The sequence below is a fragment of the Cherax quadricarinatus genome, chromosome 5, assembly GCF_038502225.1.
Source record: "Cherax quadricarinatus isolate ZL_2023a chromosome 5, ASM3850222v1, whole genome shotgun sequence".
Taxonomy (NCBI): Eukaryota; Metazoa; Arthropoda; class Malacostraca; order Decapoda; family Parastacidae; genus Cherax; species Cherax quadricarinatus.
Window position 1 is genome coordinate 52,900,174 of NC_091296.1, and position 15,449 is coordinate 52,915,622.

At 40.9% G+C, this 15,449-nt stretch overlaps 1 protein-coding gene across 13 annotated transcripts in view; it reads right to left on the minus strand.

Annotated features, from left to right (window-relative positions):
• Positions 1-15,449, minus strand: part of RyR (Ryanodine receptor) — a 388,707-nt gene that overhangs the window by 105,444 nt on the left and 267,814 nt on the right. For all 13 annotated transcript variants that reach the window (XM_070101968.1, XM_070101970.1, XM_070101962.1 and 10 more), the window contains 14 exons: positions 14,837-15,001; positions 14,048-14,194; positions 11,764-11,925; positions 11,284-11,420; positions 9,670-9,838; positions 9,322-9,453; positions 7,069-7,213; positions 6,100-6,223; positions 5,440-5,667; positions 4,710-4,860; positions 3,714-3,863; positions 2,565-2,700; positions 2,144-2,389; positions 595-784 (listed from right to left, as the gene is read on the minus strand). In XM_070101968.1, the coding sequence (XP_069958069.1) occupies positions 595-784; positions 2,144-2,389; positions 2,565-2,700; positions 3,714-3,863; positions 4,710-4,860; positions 5,440-5,667; positions 6,100-6,223; positions 7,069-7,213; positions 9,322-9,453; positions 9,670-9,838; positions 11,284-11,420; positions 11,764-11,925; positions 14,048-14,194; positions 14,837-15,001 (2,282 nt within the window). The remainder of the gene's footprint in view (positions 1-594; positions 785-2,143; positions 2,390-2,564; positions 2,701-3,713; positions 3,864-4,709; positions 4,861-5,439; positions 5,668-6,099; positions 6,224-7,068; positions 7,214-9,321; positions 9,454-9,669; positions 9,839-11,283; positions 11,421-11,763; positions 11,926-14,047; positions 14,195-14,836; positions 15,002-15,449) is intronic.

Here is a 15,449-nt window from a genome sequence, read left to right on the forward strand (position 1 = left end):
TATTGGACCTGCCTCGCATGGGCCAGTAGGCCTGCTGCAGTGTTCCTTCTTTCTTATGTTCTTATGTTTATTAGTACCTGCCATGCTACTGGCTCTCTAAATCCAAGGTACAAGTGGCTAATCTGGCTATTAACATAGAATTTTTAAAATATCATAAATGGTTATGTTTCTAAAAGCATTACAGAAGTGCGTAGATTTTGGCATTACACCAACGGGGTTTTATGCAGAAAAAAATGTCTTTACACACATATTTACTTCTTTAAGTCACACACTTTTTGGGGAGTGTACATACATGACAGAATGTTTATAAGTCAATTTTGTTCCCTCCGGTTATAAGAAGGAAAAACATTACAAATCTCGTTACTCTTAACTGAATTAACAAGTGTAACATTTTTTATATATCTGGGCAACAGCTGGGACCTTCACAAACCTGGAGACAGGCAAGATTTGTTCATAAGATTAGCACCTTCGATGATAGATTATTTACGGTGGTGACCTTGTTTGAGGTCCCACAAATGATCCCCAGCACTCCTTACTTAGTTATTCTCACGATAGTTTTGCATGCTCATCTGAAGTGTGATCACTACAACTCACCCCTCAGATGGGTTGACGTTGTCAGGGCCTTGGTTCCACCAGAAAGGAAGGTAAGAGCACAGCATGGGCAGCAGCACGTCTATGATGTGCGGCTGGTCTGTGTGCTTGGACTCCTCGTCAACAAACTTCTCCACTTGCTTCAACACGGTCTCCAGTGTGGGCATCGCCGTCTCCATTTTGACGATGATCTCTGTTCAAAGGAAGAACACGATGGCGGCGTGGTGTCAAAGCAGTCAAAAAAATAAATCATCTGACGTTACTGAAAGGTAAAAGTTATTGTATTTGTTAATAAATTTTACACGCGCGACGTCCAGAACGGACCAACTTTTAGTTTTGTTTCCAATTAATGTATTTAAAGTTTACCTAGTGAAATAAATTATCTGAGTTGCCATTAACCCACGATTATATTAATAAAGTGTAGCACATGATGTGTGGGTTAGCAAGGTGATCCGGACACTGCGGATGAGATGCCCAGGTGAGGCCAGACACAGACCAGTCTCCTTGAATCTACTGTCCCTGTGCACCTAGCAATAAATAGGTACCTATTTGTTAGTTGACAATCGTGAGCGGTATCCTGTGAATAGAATACTTTAAATAAAGTTGGGCTTTGAAATGAACTAACGTAGGATACCAGCTACGTTATTTCAAGAAGTGCGCAAGTTGGTGAAATGTGAGTGCATGAACTACACAAGTATTAGTTATGAAGTGAAATATGAGAGGTGTGGAACTCACTATTAACTCACAATTTGGAGAAGGAACTTTAGATGTTTCATTCCGTTTTGGACCATTATCAAACCATTGTATCTTTCATTCTTCAAAGGTGCATAAATTGGCAGAATATAACGACAGTCAGTGTGTGACCTTGAATTGCGTTACGTTGTTGTAACTTTACCAAGTTAATGAAGTAGACTGATGAGACAGACTGAACAGTTTGGAAGAACAAACAGTGGTAAACACAGGTAATAAATCATTAGAGTTGTTATACCAAGTTGATAAATGAGACACATATGCAACACTTGGGTAGCATGAGGACAAAGCTATTTATACTGGAGCTAAAGGAAGAAACGAAGAGATGCAGCAGTTGAGGACATGGTTACATGTTGGTGGGGCCCACAAGTGAAAATAGGTAGGGCCCAGAAGGCAGGTCAGAAATTTATCAGTGGAGGTACGAAGGATATTCTCAGTATCAAGGGTCTATGGTGCTACTGCATCATATATTTCATTTACCACGTATCTGACACAACAACACCATGGCGTCTCGGTACGTAGAATATCTTCCACAACTCCACTGTTAAATCTGTGACTCAACATACTGTCTTGATCTACTTCCACTATGAACCCTGACCATATGTGACCAGGTCTTCAACTGGCTCCACTATAAAAGTCTCCATCTACATGCCTTTGTATTAAACCGATAAAACCTGTTGTGCGGGCAAAATGTCTTACAGTAAAAATACCCAGATGTTAAACATGTGTCCTATTCAAGGGTAATAAACTTGGTAAGCAGATGAAAGAATCTTATGGAATGATTCAGTGTAGTACGACTGACCTTGGGCCTCGAGGGACTGGTCAGCGATGCGGTTATGTATGCTCCAGGGGTTATTTTTGTTCATCATGGGCTCCAGGTATGCCACAGGGAAGGTAGCGGCGAAAGCTCCCAGGCAGTTGCCAATTGAAGGTCTGTGGCGGTCTAGTTCCTTTTTCATGAAGGTCTTGCTACCGTCCAGAGTGAGATCGGTGCCCAGCTGGTACAGCGCCGCCAGGATCTTGTAGCACGCAACCTGAATCTCGTCCACTGTGCCCAGCAAAGTTAGTCATGATTTAAACAAAAATAGTGTAGTGCTCTCAGTGCAAATGTCACATTTGACTCCTGATTGAATTTCATTTCTTTGCTTGAACAAACATCAGTAATGAGGAAAAAGATAATACAATTACGCAGGATGCGTAGAAAATAAAGACTGAGGACTCACAGAGCAAGTCTTGGCCGTACTCGCAGGCGGCGGTATGATCGAAGAGAGAAGTGAGCACCGGTAGCAGCACCGTCTGGATGTAGTTGAGGGAAGCAGATGTCTTGAGATGTGTACCTCTGATGTAAGCGTATTTACCCTGTGGTAAGAGAACACATCAGAAATGCTGCAAATGGCACGGTGATACCTACCAGCTATGGATAGAAACATCTATGAGCAAACAAACCTCGGAATGTAAGCCACTGTGTAAGCCACTGGAGTGGCTTACACACTGGCCTGGAGTTTTAAGACCCACATGCCATAGGTTCAAACCTCACCCGTTCCGTGGTTTATTTGCAATCGTGTTATTACTTATGTGTAATTCAGGACGTTTATTAAAGGTTCATTACATTAATGGTATACAATACCGACAAATTAATGATTAAGACACATGTACAACACCTGGGAAGTCTTGTTGTCAAGACGATTCACCAGCCAGTGGCTGTTGCACATGTTTCTTCTTCACCAGTTAAAGAAGCTGTATATAAGGACCTTATATAGTTATTTATTGTGTTAGTAGTAGCTCTCGTGATTATTCTACCATCATTATAGTAGAATAATTAAGTGTGTCATATACAACATGGAGGAGATACTATCTTACGAGTGTCATGTACAGCCTGGAAGAGACAAGTGTGTCATTTACAGCCTGGAAGAGACAAGTGTGTCATGTAGAGCCTGGAAGAGACAAGTGTGTCATGTAGAGCCTGGAAGAGACAAGTGTGTCATGTACAGCCTGGAAGACGCAAGTGTGTCATGTACAGCCTGGAAGAGACAAGTGTGTCATGTATAGCCTGGAAGAGATACTACCCTACGTGTGACATGTACCTTAACTCTGAAAATATTTAATTTACTTGTTAGTCACTTCAATGTATAATTACTAGGCCCCATTTTCTGTCTACAGTCCAACCTGCACCTCCGATATCGTGACACCTCCTGAACACTCCTTTATTTTCGGAACCCTTCTCATAATTGCAACAAACTCAATTTCTTACTCCTGAATCATCTTATTCCTCTCTTCTGCCCCTTCGTCTCTTAAAAACCATCTCATTCTTAAGCTCATTTCCTTTTTTAACATTCTCTCGTCTCCCGAAGCCTATTTGTTGTTGTGCATACCTCCTGCAGGCAGTGGATGCAGTGCTCCAGGTCGATGGCAGAGTTGTTGAAGAAGGTCAACATGGAGGTGCGCACAAACTCCGGCAAACTCTTAGCCAGTGTCTTAGCATCAATTGCTCTCACGATCACCTGCAGACATTTTACTGTTACCTGAAAAATAAATGAACGATTGTCTAGTACATTACATTCCCTTCATATTTTGAACACAGAACGCAGATTAATGTGTATTGATTTAGGAACGACACAAAACAGGAGACCATCTGATATTGAGTTAGATGTAGAGGTCTCACAGACGTTGAGAGCACTGGGAAGTATTGTGGATATCAGCGTTATAATGACAACTTTTAATGGGAAGCATAGTGAATGTGAGGATGATAATGTGTTTGCACAAACCAATGTTCCATATTTTCGTGAAAGTAACGAATTGTGTAAACAAAACGTTGTAAGTGTTTTGGGTAATCCACTGTCTGTGATAGATCCCAATGTTGCCATCAATACCCTTCTACACAAAACTCAGCCTCATTTCAAAATCAGAGTAAGGATTTGTTCTTTATATTAACAGTAAGATCTATCAAGACTGATGGATGAAGTTAAAAAAAAAATGCTCGTTTCATTACTTGTGTACCTTGGTGATCTAAAAGTAATGTTATGTGTATTAGTCAGTCCTAAGTTCACTGGCCTTAAGTACGCAAAACTGAGTAAATGGTTACTTGTACACATACTAATTGAATTGAAAATACTGAACTGGATAAAGTGAACGAAAATGAATTATGGGCGTTACATAACTTAACATGTTAATACTGGCAGATTTCTTAAGTAAATTATCACTGCATATAAACGCTCAGAAGAAAGAGTACGACAGCTAAACCAGAATTTATGTTTGCATAAAGTAATAATAATGAATGTGAAGACTTCACAAATATTATGAAGCTATGTCCAACAAGGTTATCGGAGAGATGAACTTGACTGAACAAGTCATAAAGTTGCAAGTTGAACCTTAGTATCGGAGCCGAAGCAGACGCTCTTAATGCGCATGAGGTTGGAAAGTTTGCAGAAGAGAGAGGCGACCATCTCCTTCTCCTTGAGGGACGCCGCTCCCACCATGTTGGTCGTCAGAGCCACCGCCAGGAAGTAGTTGCGATTAGTGCTGTAATCCAACAATGTTAAAGTTATATAGCAAAAAATATAGTTATATTCATATAACACATGTGTAGGCGTTTTGAAACGTGTTCTTATAGCCGCTGAGACAAGGATCTGGAGTAAAAAAAGACCTCTGATTAATCAGATAGTTCTTAAAGTGTGATGAAAATGGTTTTGAAAACCGACAAGTTGAAGAATGAGACACTTGTGCAACATTTGGGAATCTTTATTTAGGAAACGCTTCAACGGCCAGTGGCTTCTTCAGTCCAGTACAGAAAACAACAAAGGATGATGAGTTTGAGGTAATCAATGCTGAGGGATTGATTATTTCAAACCTCATCTTCCTCTGATGTTCTCTGTATTCGACTGAAGTAACCACTGCCTGTCGAAACGTTTCTTCAATAAAGATTCCCAAATGTTTTACAGGTGTCTCATTCTTCATTCCTTTAAGTCAACAAATGTTTGATATTTTGTTAATGATTCTGGTGATCATCGCCCTCGCAGCTCAGTCTTAAACTGGAGATAAATTACATTTTCCCAAGAGCAACAAAAGTAGCGTGGTATCTTGCAACTTTAAGTGACTTACCTGAAATATTTCTCCATAAGCGGGAGGACAACTTTGGAGAAGAACTTGACGTCTTTCGTGGAGGTCTTGAAGGAATTGCGTCGCGAGAGGTTGGACGAGGGTCTGAACAGCTTCATGTTGATGGCGGCGCAATCGAGGTACTGCAGGAGTTTCTCCAGTAAGCTGTAGGCGAATCTGCGTTCCACGGCACCAGAGGCAGCTCCACCATCATCCTCGTCACCGTGAGCCCTGAACAACGTTCGTACTTCACTACACATATTTACCTACTTGATGTTCTGCTATCAACAACACTACAGTACCACTTAATAATGGTCTACTATGGGCTCAAACGTAGTCACAAGTCTCCTGAGGGTTTATGTGTGAGATACTACGTGATATTCCATAATATTGTATCCTAACAATGTGTTCGTCAATAGTCTTTTTCTTAGCATAAAACTTTGAACACTGATGGAGGGTAGAACTTTGACCTCTGACCCATCGTACCCCAGATTCACTTGGTGAGACAGTGCCCTAGGGACTCACCTGGTGAGACAGTACCCGAGACTCGCCTAGTGAGACAGTATCCCAGGGACTCACCTGGTGAGACAGTGCCCCAGGGACTCACCTAGCCAGATGGTACCCCAGAGACTCACCTGTTGAAACAGTACCCCAGGGACTCACCTGGTCAGACGGTACCCCATAAACTGCAGGTACTTCAGCAGTTCAATAGAGCGGAAGCGATCCTTTCGCTTCTCTTTCTCGGTCAGCATGTCGTAGGGCACCATCTGCGGGTGGATGCCGCTGCCTGCGGGAGGAGACCGCCACAGCTGGTTACTCTTTGGTGCATTATTATGATTTATATAAAGCGCAAAAGCCGTATGGATTCATTCAGAGCGGTGAAGGCTCGAACCTCAGGCCGAGAATCACGTAAAAATTTCTACTCTCCCACTGAGGCCTTCCGTAGTTCTTTGTGGCGTGGGATGGTAGTTTGTAGCGTGTGATGATAGTTTGCAGTGGAGAGAGCTGGTAGTTTGTGGTGGAGGTAGCTGGTAGTGTGGTAGTGAGAGCTGGTAGTGTGTAGTAGAGAGCGAGAGTTTATTTTGGAGAAAGATGGTAATTTGTGACAGTGGAGGTGTTAATTGGTATAGAAAACTGTTCTACAGATACATTATATATAGTAGACAATAAGTACATGATAATATAGACAGAAAGTACATGGTAATATAGAAGGTACATCATAATTTAGACAAGTACATCATACAAGTCTAAGGCAACAACAGACAATAGGCTTTGTGCTCGTAACAGACAATAAAAGTATTAAATAAGTAGAAAGTTTTACAATAACTGAATGATTAAAAAAATACTGAGGTGTACAAATATTGGGCGAGAGTTTCTAGTCCAGCATCTGTAGCAACAGTTGCAGATAAAGTAAATATTTTATAAGTCACCCCTAAACTGTTATTACTGGGGATACCCTAAAATAAGAACAAAGTCTTCAAATCTGTTGTATCGATTCTCACAGTCAGGTTGTGAGAGTTATGTCTCTGGTAACACCGGCCCTGGTTTCGATCCCCGGCAGTTAACACCATCCCTACTTCGGGTACTTAACGCTCGTAATGCTAACAATAACATTATAACATCATCACTGACCACAAGCTTCGAACTCCTCCTTCTTTCGCTTGGCCCAGATGTCGTGAGCGTTCTCGGCCAGGCGCTCTGCCATGTTCTGCATCTCCCTCGAGAGTGTCAGGTTGGTCATATCCACGGGTTGAGGGTTGTAGTTGTACAGGTCAGACTGAATAAAAATAAAATATTATGGTCACTGAATGTTGCTAGAAGTCTACTCGTCAAGCAGATGAGGTATGGAGATTTAGGGTGAAGTAGGTAATTTTGCACGTATGTTACTATGTATAGTTATTGTAATCACCTAAATTTGTATAACTGTGTTTAGGCAATAATCGCAGAAAAGCGGTAAGAGATACAGATCAACTTCCCTTTGTGGTTGTTTTGCATAACTGTTTCTGTGTGTCCCTGTATCTAAATAAACTTACTAATATTCACGGTGGTCCGGACTGCAATTAAAAATATATGATCAAAAATACACTGAGTTATTATCAAAAGATGAAGAAAGAACTTCATCCTCGTCAAAATGTCACAATGGCTCAGTTACTTTACATATACACAACCTAATATGACAGGATTACTTTAGTAGTATTTAATTATATCAAGTGTGTCACGAGCCTAATTTCGTTATGTATTGTGGGTAGTTATGTTTGCTGTTGCCAGAGTTCTTCCTTATACACACAGTTTGTGGCTACAGTCTATTAAAACATTTTAAACATAAAATTGCCTTAGTAAAAAAAAAAAATTGGTGTATAATTATAGTGACGACCAGCGAGTACATGGTGTAGCATTCTGGAATGATTATGTGGGTAGTGAGCAGTGACAGCGGTTTCTCTTATTATTAAACAAAATAGGCTACTCAGCAGCGTTCTGCCATCCCAATATATGAATGTATGTATGTATATATATATATATATATATATATATATATATATATATATATATATATATATATATATATATATATATATATATACCAATAACAACACTGCACTAGCCAAGGACTCGAACCCATGCTGCTTTGGCCTGCCTTACGGTAGGCGAAAACACATGACGCCCTGATCCCACCGCAAGGCAGGGCAAAGCAGCATAGGTTCGAGTCTTTGGCTAGTGCAGTGTTGCTATTGGTGTATATATATATATATATATATATATATATATATATATATATATATATATATATATATATATATATATTATTGTGACCACGAACGAGTGGTATTGATCAATAACAACACTGCACTAGCCTTGTTCGAGTCTCCTTCGGCCAGAGATCAGTGTTTGTGTAAATTTCGCCTGCTCTTGCGAATTCCTTGCATATATATATATATATATATATATATATATATATATATATATATATATATATATATATATATATATATATATATATATATATATATATATATATATATTTCAACAAGTCGGCCGTCTCCCACCGAGGCAGGGTGACCCAAAAAAGAAAGAAAATCCCCAAAAAGAAAATACTTTCATCATTCAACACTTTCACCACACTCACACATTATCACTGCTTTTGCAGAGGTGCTCAGAATACAACAGTTTAGAAGCATATACGTATAAAGATACACAACATACCCCTCCAAACTGCCAATATCCCATATATGTCTCACCTGCCATATTCCATCACAAAGGATGGGTATCATAGGTTAAGTGATGGAATTGTTACAATGAGGATGTCAGTGGTGTACACTCGTGGTTGAACCATTTCTAGTTTACCGAACATAGATTTTTCCACACAATTAAAAAAAAAAAGTCGTGTCCTAGAAGCTGTGGGGAATAGTGTGGGTGCTGAGGTGAAGTGGTGGTATGGGTTACGAAGTGGTAACAAGCAGGTTACTAACATACAGTGGAGAGAGAGCTAAGGGCTTTATTACATATGATTAATATGTCTAGGGTGATGTGGTTATATCATGTGATGTGTCCTGACGAGCCAACTAACATAAGAACATAAGGAGGAACATTGCTGCAGGCCTATACTAGGCAAGTCCTTAAACCCAAACCCACTAAAAAAATATTTGCCTAACTCATTTTCAAAGCTACCTAAGGAATAAAATCTGATAACCCTGTTAACTTCAGTGTAAGTCCCACTCAAACCCATCCCCTCTCACTTATTTATCTCACATTTATTTGAAGGTATCCAAGATTTTTAACCTTACTTGGTGAACTGTTTCACTCATCGACTACCATATTTACAAACCAATACTTTCCTATCTCAAAGTGATACATGAAACTAACAAACACAGGTAAACAGGTACTTACAGTATCTTGACGATGCAGTTGTTCGCGACCTCCCGTGCTGGCTCCCTCAGTGCTCTCGTACTCGATATTCCAATTGATGGCAAGTAGAGCCTTGATGGCGTCTCTCACTGGCTCTCGGTAGCGCTCCCGCTCCTGGTTGTTGATACATTAACATAAGCATCAATATCATTATCATTACTACAGTACAACTTGCAGAACGTAAAATATGGCAAAGCATATTGTAAGTGCTGAGGTAATATGAGGTACTAACAGTCTGCGACCATGTTGAAAGGCTCTTAAGAGAGTAATATGCACTCACATATTTTGAGAGCATGTTGAAAAAGTCTTAAGAGAGTAAGATGCACTCACATAGTCTGAGAGCATGTTGAAAGGCTTTAGTCTAGGATGGAGCTTCTCTTCAATGGAGTAAGTGTCACCGTAACTCCAGCCACTCTCCAACTTGCGTGAGGCCCAGGCATCGTGATAATGCTCACTGAACTTCTTGATGAGGTCCTGGATGTCTTGGTCCAGCTGTACACTGATCAACAATAACACAGATTCTCATTTAGCTCTTTCTAGTGATTAAACTAACGATTAATAATTCTTGCAATGAAAACTCCCTCAGGCACAAAGGATAACAACATCAGAACATAAGAAGAGGAACACTGCAGCAGGCTTGTTGGCCCATACCAGGCAGGTCCTTCACAATCCATCCCTCAGGCGACACTTATTTTCACTGGCTAACGACTACAAACTGAAGCAATTAGCTTTTTTAACTAGTCCTACGAAAATCACAATAGAATCACTGCTATTTGCAAATGCTTTGAAGGCCATATGATACATGAAATTATCAAATCTGTTGTGATAATTGCTGGATATTGATTACGATTTTTTAGATAATTTGCAGTGTTACGTCTCTCTCTCTCTCTCCTTCCTCTCTCTGTGCTTCTTTCTCTGTTTACAGAAGAAAAGCAAGAGGACGCGATATGATGGTTTCGCTAACAATTGTTGCTCTAAAAATATGGGAGAAAGCCATTAGAGAAAAGTGCGTTAAACATTTGCACTGTGAAAACCGGGTAGTAAACAATTCAAATTTGTTTCTGGATATCAAATCTATCAAGATATTATGACAATCTAGATTTTAAGTAATTTTTAATATATTTTCCATTAGAGACTAATTTTGATAAGAAATAAATGACAGACTTTCTCTCTGAGAGACAAATGAAAACAGTGACAAGAGGAAAAAAAATTCTCTTGGGGAAATGTTGCAACTGGGGTGCCACAAGGATATGTACTTCCCCCAGCAATGTTTTTAATTTATATAAATCGCTTATTAAAAATAAAAAACTACATGAATTTGTCTGTAGATTTTAAACCAATCTTGAGCAAAACAAATAATAAAAATAACAAGATGATTTGAATAGATTAAGCAAATGGCATGACAGATAGATGACAGAATTAATTTTGATAAATGCCATGTAACGGGAATAAGCGACAGTGACGACAGACCACATAAAGATTTTGTAACATATTTCTGGGAGTGCCATATACAGAAAGAGATGAGTCATGATGACAGACTGAAAACACTGAAGCCAGGCTTGCTGATAGCAGGACGAGATGTGATAACTTAGAAGGTTATGAATGAATATGAAATACCAGATTATTTTTTAGTAGCTTCAACACAGATAAGAAGAGGCAGCAAACATGAATTAAGAAAAAAAATTGGATCCAAAATGATCATGAAAAATTTGTCTGTACAGAGTGGTAGACGAATAAAATAAATGGAAAGAGATAATATATATGATGAATATATTACTGAAGACGAGACACCACCAACACAATTCTGCTCCAAGAACTACGGAAAGGAAATTACAAACAGATAATGGCACACACACTATAATATCAGGGTAGTGTGTAGTGTTTATACACACTATAAACTATATAAAGACTGGCATATCACATTTGTGTCCTCAAGAATCTTACTCTGTAGTATCGATGGGTGTGGGCATGTAGGGGCCCTCAGCACAGGAGGAAGTATTGTAGAGTTCATCCTCATGACCGTGAGTGAGGGAATAGTCTGGTGGTAGGGAACACCCGATAGCTGACAGGCAGGGTAGAGCCTGTCAAATATCCCCAGACTTAAAAGAACTGTAGATTGTATCCTGCTTGTTTGCCCACAAGGCAAAACTGAAACAATTTTTCAAGCAACCACGTGTATATTAATACATTTTGTTGATTATTTAGCAAAAAAAAGTTCCAGGGCCATGGCTTGAATAGTTAACTAATTATTCCAAGAAGAAATTCTAAGCAACATTTCTGTCCAACTTTGATTATGAGAATTCTAAACAATTAATCCTTTACTTTAGTTTACCATAACTGCTCACATGATTTGAATAGCTTATGAATATTTATTCTTTGAATTAATAAAAAGAAAAAGAGAGAAGCTGCCATCATCACGCGCACCTTACTGAAGAGCTCAGGGTCGTACTCCATCTTGGCGAGGGAGTCGAAGATGTTGGTGAAGAGCATCATGGTGAGTCTCTTCTCCTCCTCGGAGGCTGTGCCTGGAGTGTTAGACGACGTCCCGTAATACTTACCACAACGCTCGTAGTGCAGCGTCAGCAGCTGAACACAACCAAAAAAATACACAGTAACTCTTACGTTCTTGACAGCTGTTACTATTACTGCTGTTCTTAACAGCTGCTACTATTGTTCTTAACAGCTGCTGCTACTATTGTTCTTAACACCTACTGCTGCTACTATTGTTCTTAACAGCTACTGCTACTATTGTTCTTAACAGCTACTGCTGCTACTATTGTTCTTAACAGCTACTGCTGCTACTATTGTTCTTAACAGCTACTGCTGCTACTATTGTTTTTAACTACTGCTACTGTTGTTCTTATAGCTCCTGTTACTACTGTTCTTACAGTTGCTGCTATCGTTCTTCCAGTTACTACTTTTTTTTATACAGTTGCTACTAGTGTTCTTACTGCTGCTGTTGCTACCACTGTACCATACGTATTAATTCCATTATAATTACAACCTTAATTTTTAAAGTGGTAGACGGGTAAGCCAGTGGAAGGCCTCAGTCAGATGACCAAAAGCTCCAGTGGTGGGTCTTTATATGACTATGACCCGCGTTAGGAAACATTTGTCCCGTTTTCCTGACGAATTTTACCTAACCTAACCTAACCTCATAAATCCACTCAGAATGAAGTATGTTTTTTCTGTAACAGTGCTTTAATATCACACGTTATTATTATCAAAATCATGATGATAGGGGTGAAAATGACACCTTCATGGTGGTTGGGTTGAAAAAGGCACCACCATGGTAGGGGAGAACATGATACCATCATGGTGGTAGGGGTGAAGATGACACCATCATGGTGGTGTGGAGATGAACATCACATCATCATGGTGGTGGGGAGGTGAACATGACACCATTATGGTGTGGAGGTGAACATGACCCCATCATGGTGGTGATGAACATGACACCATCATGGTCATGTGGAGGTGACCATGACACCATCATGGTGGTGTGGAGGTGAACATGACACCATCATGGTGGTGTGGTGAGCATGACACCATCATGGTGGTGTGGTGAACATGACACCATCATGGTGGTGTGGTGACCATGATACCATCATGGTGGTGTGGAGGTGAACATGACACCATCATGGTGGTGTGGAGATGAACATGACACCATTATGGTGGTGTGGAGGTGAACATGACACCATCATGGTGGTGTGGAGATGAACATGACACCACCATCGTGGTGTGGTGACCATGATACCATCATGGTGGTGTGGAGGTGAACATGACACCATCATGGTGGTGTGGAGATGAACATGACACCATTATGGTGGTGTGGAGGTGAACATGACAACATCATGGTGGTGTGGAGATGAACATGACACCATCATGGTGGTGTGGAGGTGACCATGACACCATCATGGTGGTGTGGTGAACATGACACCATCATGGTGTGAACATGACACCATCATGGTGGTGTGGAGATGACCATGACACCATCATGGTGTGGAGGTGAATATGACACCATCATGATGTGGAGGTAAACATGACACCATCATGGTGGTGTGGAGGTGAACATGACACAATCATGGTGGTGTGGTAGACATGACACCATCATTGTTGGTGTGGAGGTGAACATGACACAATCATGGTGTGGAGGTGAACATGACACCATCATGGTGGTGGAGATGAACATGACACCATCATGGTGGTGTGGAGGTGAACATGACACAATCATGGTGTGGAGGTGAACATGATTCCATCATGGTGGTGTGGTGAACATGACACAATCATGGTGGTGTGGAGGTGAACATGACATCATGGTGGTGTGGAGGTGAACATGACACCTTCATGATGGTGTGGTGAACACGACACAATCATGGTGTGGAGGTGAACATGACACCATCATGGTTGTGTGGAGGTGAACATGACACCATCATGGTGGTGTGGATGTGAACATGACACCATCATGGTGTGGAGGTGAACATGACACCATCATGGTGGTGTGGAAGTGAACATGACACCATCATGGTGGTGTGGAGGTGAACATGACACCATCATGGTGGTGTGGAGGTGAACATGACACCATCATGGTGGTGTGGAGGTGAACATGACACCATCATGATGGTGTGGAGGTGAACATGACACCATCATGGTGGTGTGGAGGTGAACATGACACCATCATGGTGGTAGAAGGTGACACAGCGTAACCTACCCTGAGAGCAACAGTGGTATACTCGGAGAGTTTAGAAACGTCGATAGTAAGTTTACGCAGTAGAGGCAGCAACATGGCCGGCTGCATCTCTCTCGTCAGCGCCACCAGGAAGTCTGACACCGCCTCGCGCTGACCTTTCGTCAGGATCTGTCAGTTGAACACGTTACTGACATGATTGTATAAAACGTGTGCATAGGAAATTTGTTTCAGTAATACATGTATTTGAATATTAAATTTACTAAATGGCAGGGCAGGTAGCACCAATTTCTTGAATCAAGGAAGCTTCTTGAAGAGGCCCAACTATTGAAGCTAGTCAAGGTGTTAGCTTCAATAACCCTACAAGGGAAACTGTTCCACTCATCGACTACCCTATTTCCAAACCAATTTGAATCCATTATTTCGAGTTCTTTCTTGGAAGGATATCCTCAGGAACTTGTTTACATGGTTTCACAGTGAGGGGAATGTTCCTCTTCACATATGTCTTAAGTTTTCCTGCGACAGTTGTACCGCTTGTCTGTATTTTCAAACAGATTAGAAAACACATTCAAGAAGTTGTCAGTCACTCTCAATTTATGTGGACGAGTGAAGCACAACTTTAACACTCGGGGTGCAGACGTTAGGTATGCATCTGTATCTCTACTGCTTACACACTATTGGTGGGGTTACCGAGTTGCTGAGGCTGAGGGTGGGGTGTTGAGGGTGTCGGGTTGGGTTTGAGCGTGTGAGGAGCTGAGGGTGTGGCATGGGGTGCTGAAGGTATTGGGCAGGTATTGAGGGAGAAAGGTTTACCTTGCACTTGGAGAGACGGTAGACAGTGTGGAGAGTAGCGTCGAGGAGGGGCGCATGTGCGTCAGCTTCAGCGTAGAAGCTGGAATGAGAGATGAGAGCTGGCAGGATGGAGTTACCGATATAACGGTTGAGAGCCAGACCCATCTCTGACTCTGACCCGTCTGACTGTAACACAAGAACACATCACACGGTAATATAGTATAACTATGGCACCTAACACTATACATCACTACACACATACAAACAATTATGATATTCACCCCTGAGGTGTAAATTATGAAACATACCTATATATATTTTTGTACATCGCACAGATTCGTTAGACTAAATATAACTGAAGAAACCCTTTATATGTACAATTTTACAATACATAATTTCATCTGCGACACAATGTTTTGTTTCCAACCTCTGTAATCACAAGAGAGTCATAGTTTCGACCCTGCAGAGGCCGGAATGTTTGGCCACCACGTGACTCGGTTATTTCAGGTACACGCAATATATCCGATGCTCCATTGGTTTCCAATGACCACATTTTGTTACTACCACCGCACATTAAGTTCGATCTCATCACAGCAGTGGTCAAGGTCATGGGTAAGCATCATCCAGCATTCAC